Source organism: Osmerus eperlanus, chromosome 20, assembly GCF_963692335.1.
Source record: "Osmerus eperlanus chromosome 20, fOsmEpe2.1, whole genome shotgun sequence".
NCBI lineage: Eukaryota > Metazoa > Chordata > Actinopteri > Osmeriformes > Osmeridae > Osmerus > Osmerus eperlanus.
Window position 1 is genome coordinate 13,406,855 of NC_085037.1, and position 13,052 is coordinate 13,419,906.

Below are 13,052 nucleotides of genomic sequence, written 5' to 3' on the forward strand. Positions count from 1 at the left end.
GGTCCAACCAGTGTTGTTACACTCCTACACCGTAGGTAGCGCTGAAGAGTTTTGCGCACATCTGTGATCCCCGAGTAAGAGGAATAACTCCATCGCTTAGACAAGAAGAAGAACTGTTCACAGTGGCCAGAAAAATATTTTGTGTCTACATTAAGGTTTGTCTGGTTGTTTTCATTACTTTGGTTACCGTTTTGGTATCAGTTCATTGCCGTGTACGCTCGCTACAGCTGCAGGAAAACAGTGTGCTTTGGCGCACTCCCGAAGTTTCAGCAGTTTGATGTTTTTAGCCAACTAGCAACGACTAGTAGCCATCGATCATTGTTGGTTCTAAGTCCCCGTCGAGATGCCGCTTGGTTTAAAGCCATGTTGTTCGGTTTGCAAAACAAACTCGTCGTCTATGTGGAAAAAGGGAAACCAAGGAGAGATATTGTGCAATAACTGCACAGGAAAGAGCAGCAATGCCGGAGTGTCAGGACCATCAGCGTCCTCCAACATACAACAAAACAACGGCGGGGGCAAGCAGGTAACGCCAGCTAGCCTGGGAGTGGGAGGATCGAATATAACATAGAAATATAGCTTGTGAGTCACGGCTTTGAGGCGTATGCAATGGTAAAGTCTTATTAAAGCGGTTTCAATTTGTTTCCAGTCGAAGCAGGAGATCCATCGGAGATCTGCACGCTTGAGAAGTACCAAATACAAAGCCCCCGCTTCTGAAAAGAAGGTGTCAACGAAAGGCAAGGGAAGACGACACATCTTCAAACTGAAAAACGTAAGACGCCGCCGCATTTCACCCACGACCTTAGCCTTGTCATAGAATACCTTTGACGGAGTTCGATGAACTCACACCTGTATCAATATCGAACTCAGCGTTTGAAATGTGTTGCCCTCAACAGCCGATCAAAGCACCAGAATCGGTATCCACCATCATCACGTCGGAATCCGTGTTTTATAAGGTATGCCTACTCATCCTACGCATATAAAATGTTTTAACCTAAAAGTACGTACATACACTCAAACTAAGGGCGCTTGACATGGTGCCATGTCTCTGCGCAGGGAGTGTACTTTCAGATCGGCGATGTTATCAAGGTGACGGATGAGGATGACGGGATGCCCTACTATGCCCAGATCCGTGGCTTCGTCCAGGACCAGTACTGTGAGAAGAGTGCAGCACTGACCTGGCTGATCCCCACCCAGGCCAGCCCCAAGGACAGGTTTGATCCTGGCACTTACATTGTTGGTAAGTAGCCTAATGCATGTGCTTTTTCATACGTTTTCTATTTTTCTCTCCCACATACACTTGTTCCATTTCTGTTACGGCAAAACAATGCCAAATCTCAGCATAGATCACAAGCAGCTTTTCAAATCTCAGAGACTACATTTTTACATTTTAGTCATTTAGCAGACACTCTTATCCAGAGCGACTTACAGTAAGTACAGGGACATTCCCCCTGAGGCAAGTAGGGCAAAGTGCCTTGCCCAAGGACACAACGTCATTTTTGCACAGCCGGGAATCAAACTGGCAACCTTCTGATTACTGACCCGATTCCCTCACCGCTAAGCCACCTGACTCCTTAACTTAGACTAATTTGTTTCAGGTCCAGAAGAGGATCTGCCGAGGAAAATGGAGTACCTGGAGTTTGTGTGCCACGCCCCGTCGGAGTACTTCAAGTCCCGTAGTTTCCCCTTCCCAACCATCCCCATCCGCCCCGAGAAGGGCTACATCTGGACTCCCATAGGCCCCCCCCCGCCTGCCAGCGGCTTTAAAGAACCCGTGGGCTCCAGTAACTAGCTGGACGATCCATCCGACACAACATGGACTTAGTCCGCTTCCACGGACGTGTATTTATGTAAGATATGCCGACAGAGGCTAAATTGGCTGTGTTGGACACAGTGGAAGGACTTGGAAAATAATTTGATTGACAAGCTCTCTGAAGTACGATTTTTTTTCCGATTGTACAACCTGCTAAGACTATTTTGTAAGAAACAAATACCTTTTTTAAATGTTGTCTGTGTCAACCGAATTCGTCCTATGTTTTCCTTAAATGGTATTGCACAACGTCAAGTAAAGGAAAAAAAAGTACAAGAATAAAAAAAACATGTACGTAACTTGGATGTTATTCAAACTTCCTTCTTTTGAGTTCAGTGAAATAGCTCATGGGGATCTCTGCAGCTGTAGATGCAAAGATGCTTCCAGTGTGACCCAGGCGAGTGTGTGGTTATTCTGTGCTTGGGGAGGGTTCCTCTGTTGGCTCCTCGATGGGAGTGGACGGGGGGTTGTTGTCCACGGTTCCCATCGACCTCCTCATGGCAGCGTGGCGCATGCCCTTCTGAAACAACCCCGGAGAGGGCGTCCCTGAGTCGATCACGTGCGCCTGGGAGGACAGAGATGCAAAACCATCAACAAACTCAACACTACGACGGGAACGTTTCCTGGGATTCTATGAAACTTTCCAATTTCCAATAAAACAAAATCCAATGGTATCTTCATCGTCAAAAATATCTTTAAACTAGTACACCTCTGTGACGCACCTCTAAGAATTTTGGCCTACATGAAGAGTTGTCATTTCCCCCCCACCACGTGTCATGTCTGCTTTTTCATTCAACTAATTTTCATTCCAAGCTTGTAATCTGCTTCATGCCTGCCCCTGGGTAAGGCCCCCCCACCCCCTCTGACCTTCTCCAGGGTGATGAGGGTGGACAGCATGTCTCCTGTCCGTCCTGAGGCGATTTCATTCTTCCACAGGTTGTCCTGCAGTGAGGCGCCCACCTGGTTCCTCAGGATCACTTCCTGCTCCTGCTCCTTGTTGAACGACAGGCTGTGCAACTCGTCCACGATACTGGACACACACACACACAGTAGGAAACACCATGAAGACACAGTGCCTACACAGGATGCAGTCAAACTATTCGGAGCATCGCCGGGTCACCCTGCCTGGCCGGGTCACCCTGCCTCGCCGGATAACCCTGCCTCGCCGGGTCACCCTGCCTGGCCGGGTCACCCTGCCTGGCCGGGTCACCCTGCCTCGCCGGACCCTACCTGTCCAGCTCCTGCCGTATCTGCTTGTAGGTGTCCATGTTCTTCTGCAGGGTGGAGAGGACCAAGATGAACTCCTCCAGGGTGTCCAGGGTGAGGTTCTCCAGGCGGCTGGCCTTCCAGGGCCTCTGACGCCGCACCATGTTGGTCCTGGTCACCACATCCTCCACGTGGATCAGGTTCTGGCCCTCAGTGCCCTCCTGTAGCAGCTGGTGAGGACAGGGTTCACAGGTCAGTAGGTTACACTACTCAGGGGCAATTCTGGGAGGGAGCCAGAGACAACAAGCTTGGACCCCCTCCCCCCCCCTAAATGTAGTCAAAATAATTATAAACATGGTATTTTGCCTGTTAATGCTGTTAGTGAAGAAAACTATATGACAACAACAATGTTTAATGTAACTGGCCCCTCTAACCGGACAACTGTCCCCAGCTTGCCCCCCCCCCCCCCCCCCCAGTTTAAATGTTCTAGAACCTCCACTGCCACTACTGTGCTGTACTTCAGGGAGGTGGACACGCTTCTAGCGTTGTAGGAATGAGATGTTCTCTCACTACACTGTCTTCCATGTGTATCTGGAAACAGATTCAACAGTGAAATACTTCATACATCGTCCTTGTCTTTGCTTTCTTCGCTGTCGAACATACAGATCTCCAGATTGGTGGTTACCACGGCTACCAAGAGGTTGGCGAAGATGAATGCTCCGCCCGTCAGGAAGATGAAGAAGTAAATGGAGGCTCCATACATCAAACCCTCCTCCTCCTCGCTGTGAACAGACACACCCTGATGACTGCACACATCCTTAGGCTCTAGCACAATATAGATTTATATTATTTTATTTAACATTCCTCCTATTCATATAACTAATATTCCCCATTCCTACACTCTGCTAACTGCTGCTAGTTTTTTTCCAATTGTTATTGCTGGTGTCATTTTGTTTCCATATTCATTGGATCTTTGTATATTTAGTGTTGCTGTATACATGTTTTGTTGCAGCTGTTCCACGGTTACAGGACGTGTGTGACTCAGCTTAACCGACTGTAAGTTGTGACGGGTGTTTACGCACTAGAACTCCCTGTAGATGGCCATCCAGCCGTCCTGGGTGATGCAGATGAACAGGGTGTAGAGAGCCGAGGACAGGTCCCCGAACGCAGAGGGCACGGCAGCGCTGAAGAGGGTCACGCCGAAAACAGCAAACACCTGGCACACACACCAGTCACACACACAAACCAGTCACACACTCACACACCAGTCACACACACACACACAGCCACACCACAGACACAAGCCCATGTCATTGCATGCTGTGTCACAGATAACTACAATTTTTGTAGTTATCTGTGTTATCTTGTAGTTTTTTGAAAGAGAAAGATGGATGACCAGCATGATGATGCCGAGCAGGAGGAAGATGGTAGCCATGTCTGGGATGGACTGCATGATGACGTGAACGATCACAGAGACTCCCTGCAGCGAGGCGAAGCCACGGACACTGCGAATCACTCGCAGCACCCTGGAACAGGTACAACTTCAGCGTGTGTGTGTGTGTGTGTGTGTGTGTCGGATGTGCTCAGTCTAGACCTCACCTGATGATCTTCAGTACATTGGCTCCTGAGTTGGACAATAGCATGGGTCCAACGATGAGGGACAAAGTGACCACACCGTCTATAATGTTCCAGCCATTCTGACAGATTACAAAATGATGGTGAAAGAGAAACCGGATGAGAAAAACAGTGGCCAACAGCTGTAAGTAGTCTGTTGATGAGCTGTATATTGTCATGTTCAAGTCCTGCTGCTTACTTTCCAGAAGATTTTGAATCCGTAGTACCACTTCACCAGAATCTCCCAGATGAAGACAGTCAGAATGATATGCTCACAGATGGTGAACTCAATGTCATACTCCTACAACGGACACATCTCAAGATTCAATCACTTTGCAAACTTTAGAGACTTTTAATTTCACATAAGTTGGCCTAGTTCATAATTAGTATCTACTTTAACCAGCACATGCCAATATGACCCTAATCCTAACCCTAGCTCAAGGTTTAAGTTGCACCTACCTTTGCAATGACATCATTGGTTTGAAAGCCAATGGTGATGCAGTTGAGGGTAATCACAACGATGATGAAGAGTCTGAACAGCAAGGTTTCCATAAGAGAGCCAATGAGCACCTCGGAGACGTACGTCTCCGTATCCGCGGCATCCTGGAAACAGGATGTAATGTAGGCCCCAGATATCGACCCTCAACCCTTACAAACTACTGACCTCACCTCTATCGTTTTTGACAAAGTGAGAGGAAGAGAGTATTATTTCTTTGATTTCACTGTACCTTTAGTTGGACAATATCCCTGATATTGATGAGTTCTTGCTCCTCACCTCCTTCCAAAACAGACCACTTCCTTCCTGCGCTTTCTGACGCTCGCTATAGCACATTAACATGTCTGACTTAAATTAGAAAGCAAGTGGAAAAAAAAGTTTGTAAATAAATTTTTCTGGCGGTTGGAGAATGTTGACCAACCTGGAGGAGTATAGTGCGTTGCTTGTAATCCATTTTTTGAGCTTTTTAGCTAAGTAAAGGCCATGTCTGAACAATCCTTCCACGCCAGCTTTTTAAACTAACTCCGTTGAATGTAAATAAAAAAAATGCAAATAGAATTGAGGAGTCGTTCGAGATTTGAGACAGAATCCAACCACAGGTTCTGCGTTCGGATGACGTCACACACCACAGGTCCCTTCCGAGGTTTCTTTATATTAATTAAACGAACAGAAGGTGGCGCTGTTTTCCGTTTCGTTACGTGGACGGTGCGTAAGACATTAACAAGACCCGCAACTTCCCCGGTGTAACATTCTCAGGCGCACTTTCTAAAAGATCCGTCTTTAATACCTCAGCGTGACGTTTGAGTGGAACATGAAAATACCCGATGAACAAGCAGATTTTGTTAGCTCTCTTTTTATCTGTCTGAAACGATGAAATTGTCTTGATCAAATGGGTAAATGCATCAGACTTAGAGTAGGTTGTTGTATAGGTAATTTGAAGGAATATGGGCAAACTCCAGTCAAAACATGGTAAGACCGGGTATTACGTTACGTTGTAACTGGCAGAAAACTTGATTGATTGACATGATAGTGATTCATTGTTTTTTTATTTCTCAATGTCTGATAGACTGTAAGCGCAGAGAAAACCCTGAAGGTAAACTCTTCGTCATCTCACACATAATTACATGTTTAATTTATTAATCAAATTTAAATTATTTAACGGAATGTAAAATGTATGTTGTTGCTTTAAATGTTTTGTTTTCGTCAGGTGGTAGTTTTGCTGCGAACGCGCTTACCTGTCAGGGAGAACGTGGCCGCTTGAGAACCTCCACCCACGCGATCAAACCGAAACAGGTACGGAGTTGTACAAGGCTCATTTTCTTCTTCACTTTTAATGTTCCGCTTTTACTTAAATCAGTATAGGTTAATACATAGGATACTGCTTTAGCTTTTAATTCAGAGTGAGGGAAGGGGGGGTGGGCACAGACGGTACAGGAGGACCACTCTGTCATCATGGTTCAGTGTAGGCCTATAACAGTTGAGATTATTACACAGTATATACTGTGTAATAAACTAAGAGAATGTACCCCAGTACACCCTCTTAGTTGTTGACCACAACCATAACACCCGGGTATCCCTGTGTTGACCACGTTCATGGACCCGTCTGCACCAGACGCTTGGCGCTGGGTTCTGGGCCTGGGTGGCCCGCTCCCTGAGGGGGTGTTTGAAGTGGATGGAAACTGGAGGTGAATGAACAGCCCAATGTGTGAATCTTAGGTCAGGATGATTTGTTTGGTGTCAAGAGACCGGTTTGTGAAAGCCTCCGTTTGTGCGTTCGGCCTGTGTGCTCCTAGGTTGCTGTGTTTTTGTAGGGTTAGTTTTAGCTAGACAGCCTGACCTAGCCCCTCCCAACTAACTTGGAGAGGTGCGCTTGTTTGTTTTATTTCTTCTTCTCTCCTTCCTTTGCTCTCTGTGAGGAGCTGCTTTCGTGTCTGAAGTGTAACATGGCCATCCCCCAGAACAGCAGACTCTTTCTCTGCCCTGAAACACTCGGCTACACATCTGGTACTGCTTTCCTACTGCACACACTGTGGCTGTGATGGGCGACAGGAGAAACGCATGGAGTGTGTGTGTGTGTGCGTGTGTGTGAAGGGAGTTTTCTTCTGTTTTTTTACCCTTTAATCTGATAGGCTTAGCATACACACACATATTTGTTTTTGTGTTTTAGACATTTTGAAGAAAAGTGTGAATTGTAACAGTTGTTTTTCAGTTGTGAGCAGGGTCCAATTGCCTCTCAGTGCTCCATGGTTTTTCTGGAGCCTACAATTAGGAAAGAATCGTAGCCTGCCAGACTTTTAATGAGCCCAAAGTCCACCACCTCCCTCTAACAGCAGTTGCTTCTGCGATTTTATTTTCCAGTCTAACAATTAGCTTCTCCATAACACCACTGCTTATGTAACTGTTGCTCGTTAGCTAGTCAGTGAGGTGTTTTATCGTAATTTTTTAGTCTCTGAGGTTACTGTGTGGTCTTCCCTGTCTGAAACAGACTACGGTGTGACCACACTGACACCTTGCTGTCTTACTGCTACAAAATATAGCAGTAAGACATGTATATATTTTACTTTTTTCACACACAGTGAAAGGAGAGGAGAGAACTTATTTTTGAAAATATTTTTCTAACCTTTCTAAACTTTTTTTCACACACAGTGAATGGAAAGAGGAGAACAGATAGGCCTAAAACAGAGTAGATGAAAGCAGAGTACAGTAGAGTACAGTAGAGTACAGTAGAGTACAATCGAGTACAGTCGAGTACAGTCGAGTACAGTCGAGTAAAGAGTCCTCATGAAGTAGTTATCAATGATGCAAACTTTTGTTTAGGAACTTTTTTTCTTTTTTTTAATATATATATTTTTTTTATACGGGTTGAAATTTTTTGAAACTTTTTCAAACTTTTGAAGAAAAATAAATGATGAAGTGAAGTTCTGATACCAGAAAAATCAGGAGTAAGTACAGTAACGAAGTAAGTGTACTTCGTTCCTTCCCGTCTCTGGAGAACAGAACCACCACACTACAGGGCACAGAACCACCACACTACAGGGCACAGAACCACCACACTACAGGGCATAGAAGCATTTCAGGCTCGCAGGGCGTTTAAAGTGAACATTGACATACTATCTCCAAGGAATAACGACCCACTGGTTCGTCCAAGGCAGATCAGGATGAGGTTCAGTTCATAGACACCCAAACACACGTGGCTGTTTGATGTTATAACACTGTGTAAATAAGAAGGACTGAAACGTTGAAAGGGAGGCATTGTTGTAACTAGCTAACCACATTTTAAACTGTGCAGACACAGGCCTGTGCATGAGCAGGGAGCCATCTGTATAAGAACATTCTGTTTATTTGGTCCAGTAATCCTGGTCCAGTCCTTTTCATGTTGATGTCACCAAGGTGACTGAACCCTGTCACCAAGATGACTGAACCTTTTCACTCAGGTGATGGGACCCTGTTACAAAGGTAATGGGACGCTGTTTGTTATCCAGGTGGATGGACACTGCTCAGCCTCTCTGGGATCACTTCTAGAACATTCTGAGTCTGAGCCAGAGAAGCCGGTTTTCCCACAAAACGGATCAGATGTCTGGCTGGCTCACCTCATGGCTTCCATCATTAGACACTTAAAGAACTCTGTAGTGTTTCTACATGTCATCTCGTCTTGTGGTCTGTCTGTAGTGTTTCTACATGTCATCTCGTCTTGTGGTGTGTTTCAGCTCGGTCCCAGGGATATTGTCTCTCAAAGCTGGAGTGATGTGCAGTTATTTACATCCCATAACCAACCATACATTGTAGAGAAGGAATCTGATGAGTGTCATTGTATATGGTACAGCAGTTACTTATCTGGTGGTGAGGATTAGTAGAAGTCTCATAACCATGTGACAATGTGGATATCAGTTTTTAGTCCAACACACACCTGAGATAGAGACAGAGAGAGAGACAGAGAGAGAGACAGAGAGAGAGACAGAGAGAGAGACAGAGAGAGAGAGAGACAGAGAGAGAGAGAGACAGAGAGAGAGACAGACAGAGAGAGAGAGAGAGAGAGAGAGAGGATGGCAGCAAACTCTCACCGAGGCTCAGATGTACCCTTCTGAAGTGTCGACTTGTGCTGTCATGTCTCTGACTATTGTTTTTCGGAAGAGATAAGAGAAACTAATGGAACACCATGATCATGAAGCTTCCGTCTTTCAGCATTCCGCCGCCCCTCCCCTCCCTCCTCTTCTGTGACTCGTCACATCTCCAGGTACAGCTAGACAAGAAGGAGAACGGCCAATCAGGCTTAAAACAAATACTCTGTTGTCTGGGGTTTGAGGTACAGTGTCAAGTGGAAAGGAGGGTTGTAGGACGGACATGATGGGGGGGGGGGGAGTAGGGGTTGGGCGGTAACTGGGGGATGTGGGTGGGGGTGGGGGTACTACTAGGGATGGGGGGGTGGTAGTGAGGGGAGTGGGGGGGTGCCAGTTCAAAGAGAAAGTGAGAGCAGGAACACGCCCCCCCTCCATCTAGCCCCCAACCTCCCAACCACCCTCTCACTGTCCGTAACCCTACCCCACATCAAAGGCCCCAGGGCAGGCGAAGCGAGGCGGAGGAGGGGGTGGAGATGTTGGTGGTTTTGGGCTGTGAAGCAGAGGAAGCCATCTTCGGCTGGCAAGGTTATCCGTCAACACAACCCTCTAACTCATCTTGTGTAACTCATCAGTCTCTTGCCAGCATAGCGGTGGTGGCGGGGTTGGCAGAGAGATGATAAACAGATAGTGATGATTCATCTCCCACATCTGGCTGGCTGCTACTCACTGCATCTGATACGGAGCAGAAACAGCTTTTTGTTTCTTTCTGTGCTTTCCTCTCCCTGTCTTTGATCCTTTCCCCCTTCTGTGAGTCTTTTCTCTGGCACTATATGCTAACTGTCCCTGATTGTATGTTTTTTTAAAGGAGTTTTGTGGCAAGGACCTGAAGAACACTCAGATCCATACCAGTGACTGCAACCTAGAGGGTGAGAAGAGTATTACACCATCACAGCAGAGCCTGCGTGTTGAGCAAACCCTAACTGTGTATTGAATATATGGAGCTTATCATGTTAATTATTGAGGGTTTATGGTATGTTTTTACATGGTTCTGCCTCAGTCGAGGCTGAGTGTTTGATAGTCTCCAGGTAGTGAGTTGCATGATTTACAGCTTTATTACCAAACCCCCCTCCAGCTTGCATGGGTAAAAGGAAATTGTAAACGTGTTCGCATCTGTTTAGTATTAGTGTGAGGATTACTGGTCCCAGAGATACTAGTGCAGTTTACCTGTGTATTTACTGTAACCATTCACTTACGACGATAGAAGTAATCTAAATGCTTGCCAAAGGATCAGATTTTGGAATATTTGTGATATGAAGTATCTCTATAGTTCTTAGTATAAATAGCTTGTTAGTTTTAGACTAGTTTAATGAGAAGGTGGAAGCAGTGTTGAAGGTGCTGTGTGTTTCCCAGTGGCCCTGCCCTTAGAGAGGGGAGGTGACAGCGAACACAACCGCAGTCACACAGGGTCAGACCTCCCTCACCAGGAATGGATCTTCACTCTCCACTGCTTTGACAACAGTGGCAAAGTCACCAAGGAGGTATGGATCCATCTCTGAACAGGCCGTTTCTCGGGCGCCATGTTTTCAATCTTGAGTCCGTCTCCTGATCTTGGATGAGTTTTCTTTTGTCATGTTCGTGTGTTTTCGCCTTTGTGTGTATGACACGTGTGTGTGCGTGTGTATGACACATGTGTGTCTATGCAGGGCATGTCTAGGCTGATGCACTCCATCTATGAGGTGGTGGAAACGTCCATCAAGCAGCCCACCAATGGGAGCACAGCCCTGAGGGTCAAACTGGTGTTGACCCCGGTCAGCCAATCAGACAGGCTCTCTCAGTCAGGTGATTCAGAACGCAGCTTCTAGTACCAATAGTGCCTTCTGAATAAATGTGAATGATTAGTAACAACCCTATTTTATCTTCTCTGTTTGTCAGATCACGACACGGGTCACACACAGGAAGTAGGAAGAACAGACAGGAAGTACTGTGTAGATGAGAACATAACAGACAGGAAGTACTGTGTAGATGAGAACATAACAGACAGGAAGTACTGTGTAGATGAGAACATAACAGACAGGAAGTACTGTGTAGATGAGAACATAACAGACAGGAAGTACTGTGTAGATGAGAACATAACAGACAGGAAGTACTGTGTAGATGAGAACATAACAGACAGGAAGTACTGTGTAGATGAGAACATAACAGACAGGAAGTACTGTGTAGATGAGAACATAGACCGCAGGAAGCACTATCTGGACCTGGCCGGGATCGAGAACTACTCCTCACAGTTTGACGACACAGGTATTCAAAAACTTAATTAGATGTATACAAATATGTATAATCATTTAGAAATATTTACACATATCAATATATCAATGGTTATGTTAATTTGCCTGGACTATGGCGTGGTGGTTTACATGGTATCACTGTTCACAACGACAAAAACTTCCGCTCGTTTCCCTCGGCGACACGCAGAGGCCACATCCCAGGAGCCAGGACACGGCCGCTCAGCTCACCAGCGCCGCCTAGTGGGGGTGAGAAAGAACTGCAGCGCCACCAAGTCCCAAGGCAGAGGCCTGTCGTTTCTCAGGTCCCTCCAGGGCAGGACGGCGGGAGGAGGAGGAGGGGGGACCAAGTCCACCAGGTTTCATGGCCAACAGCCCCAGCCTGCCCTGGGGCCCCAGCCCCAGCCTGCCCTGGGGCCCCAGCCTGCCCTGGGGCCCCAGCCTGCCTTGTGGCCCCAGCCCCAGCCTGCCCTCCAGCACGCCCGCATCAAGCGGTTTCGGTCAAGGGCCCAGGAAACTGCAGGCTCCTCTTCCAGGCCCCAGCTCTTCCACCACCAGCCTCCTGGCCTCCAGGCTGGGCCAGGGGAAGGGAGGGAGGTGTTGCCCAGCCAGCCAGCCTCCTATGGGGGCTTAGTCTCCTTGGCACAGAGGCACCACCTCCACCATCACGAGCACCACCATCACCACTACCACTACCAACCAACATGACTGCTGTCCAGCCTGACTGGGTTAGCCCATCGAGCTGAAATCTAGACACTGACCTGGAGAACTTTTGCAATGTTTTTGGGCATTACACCAGACGACATCAAAGCTCCACTAAAGGCTTGTAGAGACAGCCCCATGGCATGCTGGGATTTATTGGTGTTGGACGCCACTATTGGTCCGGTAGCAGATGCTCATTCCTGCACAGTGTATTCAGACTGTACATATAGATCTGAGCTTATGACAGTACAGATAAATGAATTATTTTATTGTATACGCTACGCAACTTCAAAGCACTATAGACTGTTTATTTCCACTCAGGGGATGCTAACTTGCCACAAATGGCTTTATTAATTCTTAGATTTACTGTATGTTTTTAACGACATCTGTACAAGAGTATAATACAATGTTTTATATTAATTCTATTTTTCTACATGAAAGCATGAAGCTCAACATTTTGTACTATTGTGTTGTGTAAAACTCAAGATCCAACAAAGACTGCTGTTTTTAAATGTGTGAACACCAATTTGTATTGAATTATTAAAATGTTTTGTTGATTTTTCCAGGAAGTTATTGAAGTTATTGAACCTGTCGTTGTGTCATCGTCTGACAGAAGATAAATCTTAAAACTGTCAAGGCTGCATTAACAAGAACTATGCGGGCACAGCAAGTGTTCCATCCCATATTCATCAGACCCGTAATGTGTTTGCTGTTGATCGTGTTTCATGAGAGCTATTGTTGTCTGAGCCACAAAAACTTTCATCTGGATTACTATCAAAGCCTCCATGAAACTCATCGAGTCAAATACCAGGCATGTTGCCAGTGTTACACCGGACAGCATCCCTACAGCAGGACTGGGGTTTCTCTGCTGCAACATGCACTGGCTT

The 13,052-nt window shown here is 46.4% G+C and overlaps 3 protein-coding genes across 4 annotated transcripts; 2 read left to right on the forward strand and 1 right to left on the reverse strand.

Moving 5' to 3' along the window:
• Positions 1 to 111: 111 nt before the first annotated feature.
• Positions 112 to 2,112, forward strand: gatad1 (GATA zinc finger domain containing 1). The gene is made up of 5 exons (XM_062445801.1): positions 112 to 523; positions 647 to 769; positions 894 to 953; positions 1,054 to 1,237; positions 1,596 to 2,112. The coding sequence occupies exons 1-5, from the start codon at positions 344 to 346 to the stop codon at positions 1,787 to 1,789; spliced, it is 741 nt and encodes a 246-aa protein (XP_062301785.1). The 5' UTR covers positions 112 to 343; the 3' UTR covers positions 1,790 to 2,112.
• LOC134006773 (cation channel sperm-associated protein 4-like) lies at positions 2,105 to 6,443 on the reverse strand. 2 transcript variants are annotated; one of them, XM_062445795.1, is made up of 11 exons: positions 6,359 to 6,443; positions 5,356 to 5,471; positions 5,087 to 5,230; positions 4,827 to 4,928; positions 4,613 to 4,710; positions 4,410 to 4,539; positions 4,096 to 4,229; positions 3,639 to 3,795; positions 3,038 to 3,243; positions 2,675 to 2,837; positions 2,105 to 2,372 (listed from the first exon to the last, which is right to left on the reverse strand). In XM_062445795.1, exons 3-11 carry the CDS (start codon positions 5,177 to 5,179, stop codon positions 2,217 to 2,219), a joined length of 1,239 nt encoding a protein of 412 aa, XP_062301779.1. In that variant the 5' UTR covers positions 5,180 to 5,230; positions 5,356 to 5,471; positions 6,359 to 6,443; the 3' UTR covers positions 2,105 to 2,216. The 2 variants fall into 2 exon arrangements, with proteins under 2 accessions (XP_062301779.1, XP_062301778.1); XM_062445794.1 differs by lacking the exon at positions 6,359 to 6,443 and adding an exon at positions 5,545 to 5,777 and having other exon boundaries at positions 5,356 to 5,448.
• Positions 5,875 to 12,180, forward strand: LOC134006774 (protein naked cuticle homolog 2-like). The gene is made up of 8 exons (XM_062445796.1): positions 5,875 to 6,092; positions 6,190 to 6,216; positions 6,331 to 6,416; positions 10,047 to 10,107; positions 10,592 to 10,719; positions 10,885 to 11,020; positions 11,114 to 11,479; positions 11,654 to 12,180. Exons 1-8 carry the CDS (start codon positions 6,068 to 6,070, stop codon positions 12,169 to 12,171), a joined length of 1,347 nt encoding a protein of 448 aa, XP_062301780.1. The 5' UTR covers positions 5,875 to 6,067; the 3' UTR covers positions 12,172 to 12,180.
• The last annotated feature ends 872 nt before the right edge of the window (positions 12,181 to 13,052 follow it).